A 12,551-nucleotide genomic window follows, 5' to 3' on the forward strand; every position below is an offset into this window, starting at 1 on the left:
TATACAGTAGTCTCTCTTCACCCCCAAACATGGAGACAGAGAAAGCTGAGGTAACAAGTTTAAGGGCTTTGAAACCAGAGGACCTAGGAGCAGTTCCACCAACACCACACACTAGATTCAACTTCGGACAACATTCCTAACTTCTCCCTGTCTGTTTCTTCAAATAATACATAAGGATGATATTCATATTCATGTTGTTAAGGATTCATCAAGGCACAGCTCTCAGCCTAGAACCCAGCATACAGTGGGCACTCAAAAACTCAACAGATACCTTTCAATCACTAAAAGCTTTAGAACAGCAGCCAAAGATTAAAAACTATCGATAACAGTTATGTAATGACGTGATTATAATGCCTCCTAGTGCAGTGGAATACTTGAAAGTTATTATTTGATCAAAAGGAGTATCTTTTAGGAAGACAAAAAAAGCCAAAAAAATAATATACTTAAAGTGAAAAGATCTAGTGTAAATTCCATCTTCAGCATCTTCATTAAAGAACCAATTGGTTATTTTATTCTAACTGATCGTTTCACAGTCTGTAGAGTGGACATGAGCTGTGAATGTTTGGTGCTGGTAAACACCTATGCAGAGATTAACTCAAAGATATCGCTTACAATGCTATTTTCTATATTTTGATCTGATAGTAAAAGACTCCTTTCACTTTAAGAAAAGTCCTAAAATAGAATGATAGTTCTCCAAGTATCGATTAATCATAGGTATGCCTTTCTTGCTAAAGATAAACATGTGCAGCAAATGTGGCTCCAAGGGGCACTAGTTGCATTAGAAGCTGAACTGCAAAGTCTGATGCTTTTGGGAATCCCAAGATGAATTACAGACCAAAGGAGAATCCTAAATCTTCTTACAAAAATCCAGGGGTGAAAAACTCCAAACCCTTAACCAGCAAAACATGTCCTGACATTTTCTTTTTTTTTCCCCCCAAGCAAAATGCCACTGCCCCTGGTGTTTGTAGTCCTTTAAAGATGACCTTATTCATTTCACAGGTCTCCCGTTATGGCTGGCGGGCTCTTCGCTGTGGATCGAAAATGGTTTTGGGAGTTAGGTGGCTACGATCCAGGTTTGGAAATCTGGGGAGGAGAACAATATGAAATCTCTTTCAAGGTAAGCCCTCAAGTCCCCTTCATACATGTCTTCATATTTTTGACAATTCTCATAGAATATCGTTTTTATTTGTGACTTATGCTGTGAGAGGGTTTGGTGAAAATTGGCATGTCCAGCCATGCCATAAAGGAAATGCAAAAAGAAATAATTCATAGTCCTGTTTGCAGGCAGAAAGGATGGTACACCCACAGGCCTACTGCTCTACTGACAAGTGCTTTCCTTCTAAAGTACTTAGAATAAAGAGTAGATGAATTAACATAAAAGAAATTCAATTACTGGAGTTTTGCCCTTTGTGTTTGTGCTAGAAATAGTAGTTCACACTTCAATCATAACCATTTATTGCAAAATTTCAATATCAGAAGATAATTTTAAAAACTGAACGACAAAACTACTCTTCAGATAATTCCAAAACAAGTGAGTCTTTAAATTTATTTTTATCTAAAGTTGCCCAGGTCTCTATAGCTTCAGCTATAAATGCTTAGTAAAGTTATACATTTTATTACATCTGTACACATATATATAATAGAATATCACATTTCAGGGCCTATAAATGAAAAAAAAAAAATTACCACAGCAGATAAGCCAAGCAAACAGAGAAAGACCACACTCCAAATATCAAAAAAAATTTGTTTTGAGAAAGCAGTCACGGAAGGGAAAAAAAAACATTTTTCTTTCTTTCCATTTACCTTTGTCATTGTCATTCATTATATAAAAGTATAAATTGATTCTTAGAAAACATATCCTACACAGGGGCCTCGCCGGGGCACAGCGGGTTGAGCACAGTGCTGTGAAGCTGTCTACAGCCTCTGCAGCACGGGTTCGAATTCCCGGCCGGCCAGGGAGCTACCCACATGGCGCAGCAGACCTCTCCTGTCTCACCTGCTGCTCCCCTCAGCAGTGCTTTCTGTCTGTCTGCCTGTTCTTTTCCCTGCTCTATCTCTGGTGAATCCTCTCACCTTCCCACACCTCTGGCCTGTGCCCCAGCTATTGTATAAATAAAAAATAAATCTTTAAAAAGAAAAAAAAGAAAATGTATCCTACACAAGTCTCCTGTTAAGTAAGTCAGTTTTTCCTAATCATTTTTATCATAAAATCAAACCAATTCTTGTCGACCAAAAAAAGTCAGACTTAAGACTCCATCTAAACTTTTTGAATTTATGCCTAAAAAGGAAATAATAAAACTGAGTTTTACAAAATTCTAACTACTATATTCAATGTGTTAGCAGAAATGTTATGTTGTTCTCAAGTGTTATAAATAAGTATCCCCAAAGAGAAACTCAGGAGGCATGATTGCAGGCTGTGGGACATCTAGAATTTTTCCTCTCCCTAGGCTAGCAGTAATCCTTGAAATACCCTGTATTACATTAGTGTATTTTTTATTTCCACCATCATTCAAACACATCTAATTTCACATCTAAGGGTAGTTTTTTCCTTAACTTTATTATAGACACCTAGTTTTAAATCCCTGAATTTACCCATGATTTTTGGGTTCCTCTGTTATAGTAATAGCACTTGTCACGGAATAGGTGGCAAAAGGTATGATAATAGTGGTAATAATGGTAGAAATAGCATCTACTTAGTGATATTGTGCTAGATGCTGAGCTAAGTGTTTCATATGCATTATCTAATTTAAAAACATAGGTGTGTATTGTTCCACATTATAGAAGAAAGAAGCAAGATAATTTTAAAGACTTTAGATGAAAACTTCTTAAGTTTTAAAAATTAAATAAACTACCTGGTTTCACTTAAGGATGAAAAGACTCCATGTCTGCTTAATTGCAGAGAATGTAAAAACAGAAAATAGTCTGTTATGACACCAGGTCACCATTCAGAATTCATTGATAACCTTTTGTTCTCTACCTAATGACACCTCTCATTGACCAGAGGCTAATATATTCATTCTACTTTAATAGCACAGCAACAAACTTTCTGCTGACCCTGGCAAATACTATTGATTATCAGATATTGCCCAAAGCTGGGTGCAGAGTTTATAATAATACCTTCAACTAGAAAAACAGAATATTACATTTGACCCCAGTATTCAAGAAAAAATAGCACTGCTGAATTTGCAATATCATCAGAATTTAGGAGAGACTTTATTTTCCATGGCTCAAGAAATCTTTTTTTCATAAATTCTCCTCACTCATGAATTCTTTAAGTTTAAATGTTATTAGGAAAAATTCTATTAAGCAAGAGATACCTGGTTTTGAATAATAAACTGGATGAAGGATAAAGTTTCCCTGGGAAAGTCTACAGAGTAAGCAGAATATACGTTTGCATTCTAAATCACAAAGGTGGTTTTTAGACCCACACAACTTGAATCTCTCGCTTCTCTGTCACTTGCATCTATCACATCTCCTCCGAGTGACCTGAGATTTTATTGCCCCATTTCCTGTTTTTCAGTTATCTGTCATTCTGAAGAATATAATTGGAATGCAGCCCTGTGGTCTTTGTCTAGAAACCATGGCAACAGCACTGGAAGTGCAGGACTAAATTGCCCCAGGTTGTTTGGTTGGAATGACAGATTCTTGGGTGACAGCTATATCTTCTCGTGCAGGGTCCCATTTCAGACCTATCCCTTCATTCTTCTCACTATTGTGTGCTGACCTTGGGGTTCCTGTCCTTCCCTCTTAGTGCCTCTAACATGAGGGAGCCGGATTTGAACAGACTTTTGTAGAGAATTTGCATTGAAGCAAGAGTTTTCTCCATGCGAAAGGAATCAAAAAAACTAAATGTAAATAGCTCTTTTAAATGGTAAATAAAACCTAAAAGAGAAAAATCAAATGCCTGTATTTTGAGACATATTCTATATTCCACATTGATTAATTTTACAGTGCCAAGCACTCTAAGATATACGCTGCTCAGCACTTAAGGTGTGGGACAGATAACTGACAGTTCATAATTCTATTTCATAACATGATATAGAAGTTGTATTAGGTCTACAACATAAAAGCTATAATGCAAAGGATCTCTATCTGTGATTTATGACCAGGCATCGTCCTGTCTACTTTTCAACCAAAGAATTATTTCCCTGAAGTTTATGACAAGTTCCATCATTGAATGAAAATATTTCCAGAAAACTGCTGCATAGGAAGGGCTGGGTTTCTGATCCAACAGCATCTAATTAGGAGTGCTCCTCTGTTCACTCTCCATAAATATCGTTCTCTCCTTTTTCTAACATCCCATTAGAAGAGTAGCTTTCATGCCATAAAGTCAATGCAGTGTCACTTTCAGGAGTCAATTAGGGAGGGGTCAATCCACCCCTGAAAGAGCTTTCTAGAGAAAAGATCTGTCTGCACTGTTCTCAGTGTGGCTCTGAATCAGCCAACTGTCTTCCAAACATTGCTAGGTTAGCCAGCTGCTAGGGAGGAGAGAGCAGCTTTTGGTCAGTCATTGCACAAACTTTTATTGAGCGTCTAATTTATGCTAGGCATTATTCCAGGTACTCAGTTTAGCATCGGGCCCGCAAAGAGGAAGCCAAGAGGAACTGCACAGTGTAGCGTGAAAGAGCTAACCCACATCCTTAAATGTTGTCTATCGGTTGAGGTTCCTAGAATAATATTAAAACCATGATGAGTCTGATGTTCCGTAGTGCATTATACATCCACTCCCCCATGATAAAAGTCCAAATGTTAGCATTTTCCAAAGATCTGTCCTTCAAATGCAGAAAACACTTTTCAGAAAGTAAAAGTGAAGAGTAAACACTAGTTAGACACCCACAAGAATCAGAATGAAGCCCAGGGAAGAGCTTTTTTCCACAAAAGTTCTCTGGCACAAGACAAAGTTTAGATCCAGGCAGTAGGCCATTATATTTAATTTAGGGTGTCCTTTTCCACCCCCATAAGCTTACAAACATGCTCCCATGTTGATCCAGTACCTATGGGAACATCTTAGTCTGGGAAGAGTTTAGATTACTAGACTCAGCTACACAGAAACAGTTTGGGGCTCCAGGTAATACTACATGTTCCTGAAGGAATTGACAAACCAGAAGCTCCCCAGCCTATTTGAACCCCACTCCTAATAGTTTGACACACAATGTACATGTTAAACATCCTTCCTGTGTGTTGAGTTTAAGATTCAGACTTCTAAGGAAACTTTAACTCTCAACAATCTTTCAACTCTTAATCAATTATTAATTCATTCAACAGTCATTCACTCATCATTACAATGGCTGATTTGAGCTAACTCTCGAGATTCGGGGGTGAGAAGATTCTCACTCTGGAGAAGCTTACTCTCCAGTAGCAGCCTAGAGAATTAATTCACCACCATTACTCATTCTACCTGCTTAGAACGTATTTTATGTCCGTGGTCGCAGTAATAACTCAGGACATATACAATACCCTTCTCAGTAGCATCCCTTCCTATATTCTTTTGCTGTTTCAACGTGTCTTCATACTTCATGCCTTTATCTCGAGTTGTTTTATTTACCCTTCCGGAAAGTTCACAGTTGCTCCTAATTACTACACAAATCAAATGAACAGACTGAATCACCACATGAAACATTCCATTAATTATCTGCCTCACCTGTCTCCATCTGCGCTGCAAACCCACTTAACTAGTACTTTCCTTTCCTTCCCAGAAAAGATGGCAACTCATACTTTCTTTTCCATCCTATTTATGGCAGAGATTTTTAACGAACCACCCAAACTTTGTTCGTTCCTGAGAACTGATTACGTAACTATCAATCAGCAACCCTCACCATGAGTCCATGTACCATTCAAACTAGACTGCAGAAGGCAAAAGAAGCCTTTTCATAACTATATTTCATCAGTTTAAGTGATATTTAATTAAATTCCATAATTACAAGTTTTAAAAACCAGTACAATCTCATTTAGTCAGAAATGTGAAGTTTAAGAAGAAATGAAGTTTAAATGACACAAATATTTTTCCCATTAAACATAAACATTGATTAAAACAAGAGAGTTTTTTGCACATACAGGATCTGGGGTACACACCAGAGGTGCAGGGGGTGAGAGGATTCACCAGAAACAGAGTGGGGAGCAGAACAGGTGGATCTACTGAAATACACTGCGGAGGGGAGCAGCAGGCAAGACAGAAGAGGTCTGCTGCGCCATATGTGGGTCAGCTCCCTGGCCAGGGATTGATCTCAGGCCATAGCAGTGATAGCACTGAGACGTAACCCCTAGGCCACCAGGCTTCTAATGTGAGAGACCAAATCTCTTCCTTCTTCATTTGGATCCATTGACAGGTTTAAAACTAGAGGTTCACAAACCACACCCACATTGCATTCTCTTGAGCTCCTTTGGGTTCTTTTACATTGGAATAAGAACTTGAAGACTCTTTGAAGCTGTCTCAATTCAGTATAAGAATTACGTTATGTTTGGGCCTCCCCTGGTGGCGCAGGCGGTTGAGCGCCGCGCTGTGAAGCTGTCCGCAGCCTCCGCAATGCTGGTTCGATCCTGGCCAGCCGGCGAGGGTCCCACATGGCGCGGCAGACCTCTCCTGCCTCACCCACTGCTCCCCTCAGCAGTGTATTTTATCAGTCTGCCTGTTCTGCTCCCCACTCTGTCTCTGGTGAATCCTCTCACCCTCCTGTGCATCTGGCCTGTACCCTGGTTCTTGTATAAAAATAAATAAATCTTTAAAAAAAAAAAAAGAGTTCTGTTTAAAAGAAAAAAGGAATTATGTTATGTTTATGATTTCACCCAATCTTTCATGGTTACTTCACTGCCATTTAATTTCACAGCAATTTTTTAACAATCTTTTCAAACTCTTCAAATTCATTTTGACATGAACAACAGTTCTTTCTCTTTTCATAACTGTATATCATCAGTGTAAGTGATATTTAATTAAATTCCATAATTACAAGCCTTATTTACAAACTAGAACTAGCACAATCACATTTGGTTGGAAATGTGAAGTTTAAAAAGAAATGTTTTGAGATAATCATGTAACTTAGCCAGTGACAGCAGAAGCTTTCAGGTGTATTCAGTGCAACCTGCATTCTTCCATAATATATTGACCATAATCTGAATACCATCCAGTGCCTTTATAGAATGGATGGAGAGTGACGGTTAATCACTGAGTTGAGGGCCTCCCCTGGTGGCGCAGCGGTTGAGCACTGGGCTGCGAAGCTGCCCGCAGCCTCTGCAGTGCTGGTTCAATCGCCTGCCGGTGAGGGTCCCACATGGCGGGCAGACCTCTCCTGCCGCCCGCTGCTCCCCTCAGCAGTGTACTTCGGTCCTTCTGCCTGCTCTGCTCCCCGCTCTGGCTCTGGTGAATTCTCTCACCCTCCCGTGCTTCTGACTGTACTCAGTGCTTGTATAAATAAATAAATAAATCTTTAAAAAAAAAAAAATCACTGAGTTGATTGAACAGAAATTCAGTCCTTGCCATCAAAAACGTTCAATCAAAAGAGACGGGAATACCTGAAGTAGCAGAGTCAGGTAACTTTCCCATTTGTTAATTTAGGACTGGGATGAGGTTTTCCCTCTGGTCCTCATCCCCATTCAGGTTCCCAGTCCCCTCACCTTTATCTGGGGGGCTTGTGAGTCCCAGTTTTGTTGAGTGAGGCTGGGCTTGGGGGGGGCGGGGAAGGTCAGTCTTGGAGAGGTAGCCTTCTCATTCTCTTCCACTCTGCTACCCCCACATACCAATTTCCTCTCCTGTTTTATAGTTTCCACTTCTTTTCCCTCCCCCAGGCCCAATCTTGCGTAGTCTTTCTAAAGTGTAAAAGGGGAAAAATCAGTCCTAAAATAAGCCTCTGGGCTTTCTTTGAAACTTTGTTTCATGGATAGGTTCTTGGAAAATGCAACTTTAAGCAAAAGGGCATAAAAGGAAATCAGGTTTGAGAACAATGTCACATAGAGCAATGTCAACTTTTTTTTTTCCCTCTCGTCAACATCCTAAGGAAAGGACATTGATTGAAATGACCTTATTCAAGGACCTGTGATACTTGGGTGTGAATACAGAAAGCTTCCAGGTAAACAGAGAAGATGAGAAACACATGGGACATAACGAGATGTGTTAGTTGTAGTCCTTCTAAACCAAAATAATCCAGCTTCACTTGAATTGACCACCCTGTGTCCAAGACTTTGACAGCTTCCGTTTGCTTCGTATGCTTTTATGACTTACAAATCTTTACTTTGAGCTACCTGTTTCCCAAAGTTCTGGCTATTCTTCCCATAGTGGTAATAACTATTATTTATTCCCTTAACAAAAAAAAAAAAAAAGTAATGAGTTAGCCCTGAAAGGTCATTGAATTTAATTTCTTATTCCATTCAGCACTAATGCAAAGTAAAAATATAATTTCTATTTCATAATTGCAAAGACAGTCCATTACGTAGTTAATATCAAAGGAAGGTTAGAATTTAGGTTTGTTCTCAAAGCCATTAGCCTAATTTCTTTTAGCTAGAAAAATAGAAGACTCTATGTCCTTGGTGGAAAAGTGCCTGTCACTCTGCAAAAGCACTTGAAAAAAGAAATGCAGTTTCCTTCTCTCTGATTTTTATTAAAGATGAGGGCTGACAACTCTTGTTATGATTTAATGTAAAATTTAATTTTTTACTATCTTCAAAATGCAATGGTTATTCAATAAGGGTTGGATATACACAATAGGGACTAATCATTGAGTATAGAATATTCAGTCCTTTACTCCAACAAGGTAACACCCATCAACTTGGTATGGCTATCATGCAGTAAATCATATATCCTAGACCTTATTCTCCTTACAGAACTTCTCAAGAACATAGATTTTATCTATTTGTACTTTAAAAATCAAAATAATAACCTAACAATATCAAATTTTAGTTTTCCCACATGGTACATAAGCCATCAAAAAAAAATTAAGTACACTTATAGTTTAAAAATTGAGTATTATACAACTACAATAGATTTACGTTTTAAAATGGCAGAGAAAGATCTCTTGGAGATCAGGCCATTGCCATAAAGGTCTGTCCACAGCCCTTATGCAATGTGGCAACTCATTTCTTCATGGTGGATAACATAATTTCTTTCACACTTCAAATATTTTTTGTCCTTGGTGAGCATTTTAATTTTTTTTATTAAGCCATTAGCCTAATGTTGGTACACAACACTATGTGCTTTACACTTCAAATATTCAAGTCACTTCCTTCAGAGTGGGCTGAGTCCCTCTTAAAGTTCCACCTGTAAGGCTGGCCCCGGCCAGGAGAAACTCCCTTTGATTAATTCAAAAACTAACTAACTTGGGACCACAGCTATATCTGCAAAGTCACTTCACCTTTGTCACATAATGTCATCTAATTACATGTACCAAATCCATCATATTCATAGTCTCTCCCACACTCAAAAAGCCATTCCCTCCAAACCTGATTAGGTTTTTCCAAACCTCTAGGAATAGATACTGTAAAAGTTTTCCAAAACTGTTCCCTGATAACAGAAAAGAAAAAAATCTCTTGAATTGTTTGTCAAAGCAGCATAATATTGATTAAAAATCTGACCAAGATAGCACCAAAAAAATAGAAAAGTACAGGGCCTCACCTAGTGGCGCAGCAGTTGAGCACTGGGCTGCAAAGCTGCCCGCAGCCTCTGCAGCACCAGTTCAATCCCTGGCCACCAGCAAGGGTCCCACATGGCGCGCAGACCTCACCTGCCACCACCTGCCACCCGCTGCTCCCCTCAGCAGTGTATTTTGTCACTCTGCCTGTTCTGTTTCCTACTCTGTCTCTGGTGAATCCTCTCACCCTCCCGTGCTTCTGACTGTACCCAGTGCTTGTATACATAAATAAATAAATCTTTAAAAATGAAATAGAAAAGTACAGATGATCAACACCAACATTAAAAATAATAACAGTCATACAAAAGAAAAATTAGTCAAAGACTAATTACCAAAGTAAGTGCCTGTCTAGGAAATTTCCCATGAAATTATTATTTAATGCTATTTAGTATTACTGTGGAGATAGTAGAAAATTCAGTGAAATGAAAGGTAATAAAATTGGAGGGAAATGTTTCCTATATCTACCTGAACAATTCAGGTTGAACCACTGGAAAACTATTATGGACAATAAGAAATTCCATAAGTTGCCTGGGTAGTGTGTGTGTGTGTGTGTGTGTGTGTATGTGTGTTTTATGTATTCAAACAAGCACCAAAGAAAGAAACCACTTACAATAAGGGAGAAAAATCAACTAAAAAGAAACTTAAGAAATATTGTGGACATCTTTGAGGAAACATTATACTACTACTAAGGAATATGCAAAAACACTCTTGAATACATGAAAATTCATAATGAAGATGATTCTCCCTAAGCATCAATCATAAATGTAATGCAATCCCAGTAAAAATTATAACATGATTTTTTTTTGGGTGGGGTAGGGACTGGACAAAATGCTTCTAGTTCATAATGATAAACAGATAAATATAATAACATGAAGGGCCTCCCCGGTGGCACAGCGGTTGAGCACTGGGTTGCGAAGCTGCCCGCAGCCTCTGCAGCACAAGTTCGATCCCCGGCCACTGGGCGAGGGTCCCACATGGCGCCACAGACCTCTCCTGCTGCCTGCTGCTCCCCTCAGCAGTGTATTTCGTCGGTCTGCCTGTTCTGTTCCCTGCTCTGGCTCTGGTGAATTCTCTCACCCTCCCATGCTTCTGACTGTACCCAGTGATTGTATAAAAAAATAAATAGATAGATAAATCTTTTTTTTATTTATTTTTATTTATTTATTTATACAAGCACTGGGTACAGTCAGAAGCGCGGGAGGGTGAGAGGATTCACCAGAGCCAGAGCGGGGAGCAGAGCAGGCAGAAGGACCGAAGTACACTGCTGAGGGGAGCAGCGGGCGGCAGGAGAGGTCTGTGCGCCATGTGGGACCCTCCTCTGGTGGCCAGGGAGCAGCAGGGGATCGAACCGGCGCTACAGAGGCTGCGGGCAGCTTCGCAACCCAGTGCTCAACCGCTGCGCCACCGGGGAGGCCCTAGATAGATAAATCTTTAAAAAAAAAAAAAAAAGTACAAAATCCTGGAAGAGTTAGTATGGAGAAATCCCCCCAGAGCTTAAAAGAACTTGGAATAAATTAAAAGAAAAATTAATTCATCCACATGAAAACTCTACATGAAAAAACAGACAAAAGTCAAATGAGATTCTGGGAAAAATTACTTGCAACTAATACACTTAATCCATAAAAATGTCCTACAGATTAAACTTTTTTTAAATAGTCAAAATATGGGCACAGACAATTCATATAGAAAAGGAAAAACAAGTGATTCTTAAAGATGAAGAGTTACACATCCTCAATTACAATATGCAAAGTATAATTATAATGTCATATTTTTCACCTATTAGCAACAATCAGTTGATATCATAACACGTTGACAAAGGTTTAGAGAAACAGATACTCTCAAACCCAGCTAATCCAATAAGGAACAACTAACTGTATGACTCCTATGAGGAATATATTAATTATTTACCTATACTGTGGACTATAGTGTAACCTTTAAAAAGAATGCTACAGCTTTATTTTTATTAATATGGAATAATATCCAAATGTATTATTAAATGAAAAAAGGCAAAAAACAGGACATAGTTACAACAATTAAAATGGAGGAAGATAATGTATATTTACATTAATAGTTTATATCTATAACATGTAATGTAGCATATATGCAAATACTTTAAAACTAAATTTTATCCTTGCATATGCCGGCAATAGTCAGAGATGTACTCATATATATGGCATGTATTTATTGAGGGCCTACTATGTGCCAGGCAGTGAGAATATAGTAGTCAACAAGAAAAACAAGTTCTCCCTCATGGAGTTTACTGTGAGGAGAGAAAGAGTAATTTCTGGCATTGGTAAGTGCAAAAAAGAAAATAAACCAGCTAATATTACACAGCAGAAGCCCCAGAGCAGAGACAGTTGTATTAGTCTAGCATGTTTTTTTAAATATTTGCATCTAAACACCAAGGAAGAAGAGGGAGACTTCACTGTTTTCTGCCCCCCCCACCCCATTTCTACCACGTTCAACCTGCTATCTGACTGTATATACATAGATGGTCTCTTTTGGCCTTTATAAGTTCCTGACATGACTATCTTCTTAACGGGCAGAGTATGGGGGGAGTGGGGGTCTGAAAAGTTCTCTAAAGTGCATTGGAGGGTCTCCCTGGTGGCACAAGCACCACTCTATGAAGCAATCTGCAGTCTCTGCAGCATGAGTTCAATCCCCAGCTGGCCAGGGTGAAACCCACATGGCACAGCAGACCTCTCCTGCTAACCTCTCCTGTTAGCTCTGAACCTAACCCCTGAGCCACCAGGGAGGTCCCTCCAATGCACCTTATTTATTTATTAAGATTTTATTTATTTATGTATACAAGAACTGGGATGTAGGCCAGAGGTGTGGGGGGCTGAGAGGATTCACCAGAGACAGAGTGGGGAGCAGAACAGGTGGATTGACTGAAATACACTGCTGAGGGGAGCAGTGGGAGAGACAGAAGAGGTC

The 12,551-nt window shown here is 39.1% G+C and overlaps 1 protein-coding gene across 1 annotated transcript in view; it reads left to right on the forward strand.

The window, feature by feature from the left end:
• GALNTL6 (polypeptide N-acetylgalactosaminyltransferase like 6) overlaps window positions 1–12,551 on the forward strand; it is an 884,110-nt gene that overhangs the window by 782,961 nt on the left and 88,598 nt on the right. Inside the window, exon 7 of the mRNA XM_037526440.1 lies at window positions 1,000–1,117. Coding sequence (XP_037382337.1) covers window positions 1,000–1,117 — 118 coding nt within the window. The remainder of the gene's footprint in view (window positions 1–999; window positions 1,118–12,551) is intronic.

Source organism: Talpa occidentalis, unplaced genomic scaffold (genome assembly GCF_014898055.3).
Source record: "Talpa occidentalis isolate TD23 unplaced genomic scaffold, MPIMG_talOcc4v2.1 talOcc4.4, whole genome shotgun sequence".
Classification (NCBI taxonomy): domain Eukaryota; kingdom Metazoa; phylum Chordata; class Mammalia; order Eulipotyphla; family Talpidae; genus Talpa; species Talpa occidentalis.